The sequence below is a fragment of the Drosophila novamexicana genome, unplaced genomic scaffold, assembly GCF_003285875.2.
Source record: "Drosophila novamexicana strain 15010-1031.04,08,12 unplaced genomic scaffold, DnovRS2.1 tig00004555-arrow-pilon, whole genome shotgun sequence".
NCBI lineage: Eukaryota > Metazoa > Arthropoda > Insecta > Diptera > Drosophilidae > Drosophila > Drosophila novamexicana.
The window spans coordinates 1,431,516-1,437,620 of NW_020825052.1; the positions used below are offsets into that span (position 1 = coordinate 1,431,516).

At 40.8% G+C, this 6,105-nt stretch overlaps 3 protein-coding genes across 3 annotated transcripts; 1 reads left to right on the forward strand and 2 right to left on the reverse strand.

Annotated features, from left to right (window-relative positions):
* Window positions 1-36: 36 nt before the first annotated feature.
* On the reverse strand, window positions 37-1,224 carry LOC115770226 (transcription termination factor 3, mitochondrial). Its single transcript, XM_030715432.1, has 2 exons — window positions 400-1,224; window positions 37-341 (listed from the first exon to the last, which is right to left on the reverse strand). The coding sequence occupies exons 1-2, from the start codon at window positions 1,196-1,198 to the stop codon at window positions 64-66; spliced, it is 1,077 nt and encodes a 358-aa protein (XP_030571292.1). The 5' UTR covers window positions 1,199-1,224; the 3' UTR covers window positions 37-63.
* A 96-nt stretch (window positions 1,225-1,320) lies between these two features.
* On the forward strand, window positions 1,321-2,464 carry LOC115770230 (vesicle transport protein SFT2A). Its single transcript, XM_030715436.1, has 4 exons — window positions 1,321-1,524; window positions 1,732-1,901; window positions 1,970-2,087; window positions 2,180-2,464. Exons 1-4 carry the CDS (start codon window positions 1,453-1,455, stop codon window positions 2,309-2,311), a joined length of 492 nt encoding a protein of 163 aa, XP_030571296.1. The 5' UTR covers window positions 1,321-1,452; the 3' UTR covers window positions 2,312-2,464.
* Window positions 2,465-2,489: 25 nt separating this feature from the next.
* On the reverse strand, window positions 2,490-5,919 carry LOC115770228 (phosphatidylserine synthase 1). Its single transcript, XM_030715435.1, has 6 exons — window positions 5,261-5,919; window positions 4,064-4,322; window positions 3,431-3,996; window positions 3,160-3,370; window positions 3,010-3,091; window positions 2,490-2,677 (listed from the first exon to the last, which is right to left on the reverse strand). The coding sequence occupies exons 1-6, from the start codon at window positions 5,566-5,568 to the stop codon at window positions 2,640-2,642; spliced, it is 1,464 nt and encodes a 487-aa protein (XP_030571295.1). The 5' UTR covers window positions 5,569-5,919; the 3' UTR covers window positions 2,490-2,639.
* Window positions 5,920-6,105: the final 186 nt, after the last annotated feature.

The following is a 6,105-nucleotide window of genomic DNA, read 5'->3' on the forward strand; positions in this document are numbered from 1 at the left end:
GCGTTGCCAGACAGAAAAAAGAGTGCATCCCTGATATTGGTGTTGCGCGCAGATAAACTTTTATTAACGTGTTTTCAAAAACAAATCAAACGTCTGCAAATCACTTTTCGCCACATTTCTTACAAAATAGAAATTGTTGCCTTGCACAATTTCGCTGGGTGAAATATACAAATCTTTTTGGCAATCGTATTGTGCGCGTCCCAATAGCTTAAGAAATTCGTGTCTTTCACGCAAACGAAACTCGCGGGAGGCGAGCAGCTCCGGACACTGAATAATCTGTGCATGGCTTAGTCCCATATCATTGTGCACATAGCTAAAACGTTCGACGAGTTCATCCGGTGCTGAAAACGGCGTAAAGTTAGTTAATTAGAAAACAATATAAGCTCATATTTGGCTTACGAATCATCATCAGGCGCGGCTTGCGCACGACTAGCGATTGCAGCTCTTTGGCACTGAAACCCATTTCCTCGCGTAGTGTAAAGACGGATTTACGTAAATGTTCCATTTTATAAGTTATCAGACGGGGTTCCTTGGTGGCCAGCAGGCGCAGATCATGTCCGCTCAGGTGAAGTTCTTTTTGAAAGTATCCCAAACGCCGATCAACGCGTCTCGTCGAGAACATTAACCAGTATGGATTTTTTGTGAAGATGCGCTGCAGTGCCTCGTTAGAAAAACGTTTACTTTTGAGGTACGCCACACGTGTTTGTAGGTCATCCAGATCTTCCTTAAATAACAGTGGATTCTTCGTAATCATTTGGCCAAAGTCATCTGGTGATACCCCGTTATCCGCCAAGAATGTTAAGTAAGGCTTTACATTTTGCTCGAAGTCCAGCCGCAGCACAAACTGGCCCAGACCCTTGCGCCGCTCAATGCTATGCAGATCAACGCCCAGGCTTAGCAGCTGTTGCAAGGTGTTGGAGCTGTTCACATGGGCAGCCAGATTAAATGTGGGCACGTGTGCCTCCCGGCTGCCAAAGTCGAAAGCAACATCCCGTTGGCTTTGGTTTTGTTCGGTGAGTCGATTTTCTGTCGACTTTTCATGTCGTGTTACTTTTTCTGTGGCTGGCACGATAACTTCACTATGCACCCTATTGGGTGTTCGCAAATATCTTAATTGTTCACTTATTTGATAGCATTTTGTTTTTATTTGTGTTGTTTTCTGAATTTTACTAATGTTACGCACCCAAGAGCAAAGCATGGCAACAGCTGACTGGCAGAGTTGCCAGACGGTTTGCTTGGTGGGCCACTCGTTGCTCGAAAATGTGGACAGCTGTTGCTATCGAAATATCGATACTATCGAATAAAGCACCAACTCTATCATACATTCCGATCTTGTTTTTCCTTTTGTATTCTTCTGATAAATAAATTAAATAAAACATAATTTCATTAGTTTTAGTGCTTAAATTATTAGCAGCATTTATACAGAGCATATAATTCAAAACAGCTGGTGCAATGGACAAGCTACGTCGTGTTTTAAGTGGCGAGGACCGCACGCCGGAGGAAGAGAGCAGCATCATTACACAGGTGAAACCATATCAATTAAAATGCCATTTATTAACAAATTACAATGCATATACATTTTTCAATAATTGCAATTATGCTTCAATCGTTGGGCCCTCTCACTGCAAACATGGTCTTGCCAAACCGCCGCCCACCCCGATCACACGACTGATCTGTGACTCAACGCTTTATCAACTGGTTTATTTTTGTTATTTTTTTTTTGAATTGCAGATTAATGACATGTCAACCCTAAGCTGGAGCACCCGTATCAAGGCCTTCTGCATATGTTTCGTATTGGGCATGGTGTTGTCCTTTCTGGGCTCGATTGCCCTGTTTCTGCATCGCGGCATTGTCGTCTTTGCCGTTTTCTACACAATTGGCAATCTGGTGTCTATGGCCAGGTGAGTTGACAGCTGAATTTCGCATGTGCTGGCTAATTGATTATAAATATATCTCTATCTGGTTGCAGCACGTGTTTTCTCATGGGTCCCATTAAGCAGATCAAGAAAATGTTTGCCGAAACTCGGCTGATCGCCACCAGCATCGTGATCGTTTCCATTGTTATGACATTCGTGTCAGCTATTGTGGTATAATATTGTTATTCTCGTTTAGTTTGTTGAATCATCTTTATTCTTTATTTTTTAAATTGTTGTCTTTTGTTTTTTTATTTTTATTTTAGTTAAAAAAAGCCGGCCTCACGCTTATATTCATAATCATACAATCCCTGGCAATGACCTGGTATTCACTCTCGTATATACCCTACGCACGAGATGCGGTCAGAAACACAGTCTCGGCATGCTTTGAGGTTTAGTCTATAGTATTTTGTACAGTACGTTTCATGAATATTCTTTGAAAACATTGTAATATGTATTAATAATTATTTACTTATTTAGCTCTTAAGTTTCTTACGTGGACAATTAAAAAATTGTATTAATCTAGTTTTAGAGCTTAGGTGTTTTTTCTTTTGCTTCACGTTTGCTTATTAACAAATTTTCGTTGGTTTAATATCAATTATACATACACATACACAATATAAATTTAATTTAATCAGTACAGTTTGCATAAATTGTATGTACATTTTATAGAATCGCCTTTTTATTTAAGTTTTTTCGTTAGTTTTGGTTTTGCTAAAAATGGCCTCATTTGAGTTTCTTCTCTTTTGCCGGCGACAAATTACCTAGAAAAACAAAAACAAATATGTTTGAAATAATAATTTAGCAAATGAATTTAAATGTAGTTAAACTATTTTAATTTTAATTTCGTAGTGCGCTGTGCTAGGCCCATCAATGGATTTACTTCGTGGCACATGTGCTTAACACGTAGAATGCAATTCCAAAGAGAGTAAAAGAAAGTTCAAAATGAGAGTGAAGTGAGTTGTAGTTGCAGCTTTCACAAAGAGCAGAAAACCATTGAAAAATAGAAATTAACGTAACGTACAACAAAAGTGTTTTGCAGTGTTTATAAAAAAATAGTTTTTGCCGCTAGTTTAGAATTCTGTGATAGATATACCTTTAGATGGGGAGTTTTGCGCACTGTCTCCTTGTTTTTTACTCAGGGCTGGAATCGTTGAAACCTTTTTCAGTTGACGTTGCTGTTGAAAGTACAAATATTGATTTACATTATGCTCGAAAAGTGGGTTGCCCTTTTGGTTGCACTTACCTGCCACCAGACAGCTACGTAGACGAATGACACCGATATTAGCACCTGCACGGTCAGCCAGAGCACAATGTTGATGGCTTGCGTGCGCTCAAACAACTCCTTGCCATTCTTAATGCAGAGAATGGCCTCGGAGACCATAATAGCGCCGTAAACCCAACACTGGGTTCCGACACGTTTGCAGCGCGTGTCGGTGACGTATACATAATATTGCCTAAAATTAAAAATAATTGAATAGAAAAAAGAAATAGTTCAGTGATTTAAGGTCACGTACCTAACCGAGGGCGCTACAAAAAGTCCTATGAATATTAAACGTCCAATAACAATAAAATGATCGGGCGGCATCTCGAAAATGTGCTTCAAGAAGAACGTGTTCAGTTCGGTGACCTGCCAGAATATGACCAACTGGATAACAGCAGCAAATCGCATTGCCGTGGACTTGGGATCCAGCCAGCGTATGGCTGACCAGCTCTCTGGTGTAAACTGCAGCATGGCACGCTTGATTTTTCCAGTGGTTGTTGATATATCCTTAATGCTGGCCCATTTGTATTCGCGCATCTCGAGTATTTGGCATATCTTGAGGCCCACCCAAATGCCGAGGCCATTGCAAATGATAACATCCAAGATGAGCGCATCCCACCAGCATTCAATAAAGTTGGGCAACAGATGGGCAAATGTGATCTCGGTTATTTCCCACATCACCGAGATGGCCCAGAGAATGCCCATGTGCCGAATGAGTATGGCCTTGAAGGCCCAGCCCAGAAAGTGTCCCCAAGCAAATACATCCAAATGACCCTTAACCCGTTCCCAGCTTATGTCCGAGCAATTGACGCCGTATTCCTGCCGAAACAAATTGATAATTAATCTATTAAGGCTGATGTATTTTTTTAGATATGATTCTACGTACCTTCTCCATATCTATGTGAAAGTTCTTTAACTTTGGGTCCAGCCAATAAAATATACTTCGTATTGTCGAATAGTTTTGGAACATGAGAAATTGCAGCATAAGTAAATACAGAACGGAACAGCCAAATAGGATGCGCCACACTGCAGGATGAGGTCGTGTGAATGGTCCATTTGGAAATGCGATTACCGAAATAATCAGAAAGAAGAAAACAATGCATAACAGTCCCGACCAAAGATTATCATCTATGTTAGCCTCGTTCCTGGGAATGTAATGAAATTATGTAGTCAATATAATAATTTTTAGTTTTCGTTATGTTTTCCGATTTTTTGCTTCTCTAATCAGCGCTGGACTTTGAACCGGCCTGTGCCCAGAGTTAAGTGACCTTTTTTGTATGAAATCGAAATGATTGTGTATTGTTGATAAAAGCGAGATTTGTTTCAGAACCATGAGGAGGCTCTTCAATAACCCTGTCGACACATTTGGCAACGCGATCTCTAACGTGTTCATCTGTGCTCTATTCTAAATTAGAGATGATCGTGATGGCACGACGTGATTTTGAATAGCACGAAATGTAAGCGATAAGAAGGGGCAAACTTATACAATTTGACAAAATATCTCACATGTGGTAGAAATTTACAAAAATTGGAAATTAATAAGACTTTTTTCTCCTGTACTTGCTACTTTGTTCTCTGCTATTGTTGTCATTTGTACATTATTTGTTATTGATTGGTTGAATTTGAAATACATTCAATTTGGAAATATATTATTTACATTGGGAAACGTGCGCCTCCCATCAATATATGGAACTGTTACTTGTTTACATAAATAATTGGTAGAAAAAAATTGCTTGGAAAAGCATCTGTAGAACCGAAACTAGAGATTTCATTGAATTAGATTGAATTCATTTTAGAATGACAACGAAACATTGGTAGCATTATCGTGCTTGGAATTCTCGTGCTCACGCGCCCATCCCTATATGCTAACAATGACAATTTCGTTTTCTCAATTTCGAAAGTGCTTAAAAAGTCAACCAAGGTTGACGGGCACATGTCGCCGAGACGCAACAATTGCTCTATTTGACGGTCAGTTGGCCAAGTTAATGTTGATGTGGATGCCTAGCGGTCAGCTTAACCCAAAATAGAAAGATCGATAAATGTGCGCGACTGGCGCACTAATCTCCAAGTGCTGCACTCTTACCTGACAAAGGCGAAATACATGACCGCCAGCACGGAGACGGCCAGAAGGGTGATGGTGTGCGGCTTGTAGAAGAAATCCAAGGAAATGTCATCCACCGGTCGCTCGTTGACAATGACAAAAGTCTGCGCGATTTCCTCTTTGCGCCTTTTACCATTATCGTTGCGTTTGATTGGCGTGGCCGGCGCACTGGCCGCACCAGATATGTACTTTGTGGATGTGGTGCTCTGGTCGCCACCGGAATTGGCACGCTCCTGTTGTTCCCCATCTCCGTCGGTCGGTGTGCCACGTGAATTTGAGCGTTTCTTCATGTCCGTGCAGCACGAAATACAATTATCAGTGTAAGTCTGCGTCTTTGTTGATGGCGTGATTGTGCTGATAATGTTGTTATGTTAGCATGCGGGCAGAGCAAAGGGTTGCGCAACATTCGTTCCACGGTTAATGAGATTCTCCGCTGTCCAAGATGCCGATTTTGTAGCTTTTTGCTAGCCGGGAGCAGCGCCTATTGCGTAGAACTGTTGTTTACTTCAGTTGACAAATGTTTTATCTTATGATTTCGGCATCAATGTTTGCACTGTTGTTAATTAATAAGCATGCTGCGCGGCCGCGTGAAGAGCGGAGAGAGCAAAGGAACCTGCCAATCTGACACTTGCCGGGCAGCAACTACAATTGCTTCGATTTGTTGTGACGGGACAGCGTTGCCATATGTTGCAGCGTTGCCAGAGTGTTTGCTTAACATAGCCAAGTATGCTGCTCTCAAAAACTAAGCAAATCTAATTCGATAACAAAACTAAATAAATGAATGTATGCATACTATAACACATAAAATAGATTTATAAAGTCAATAT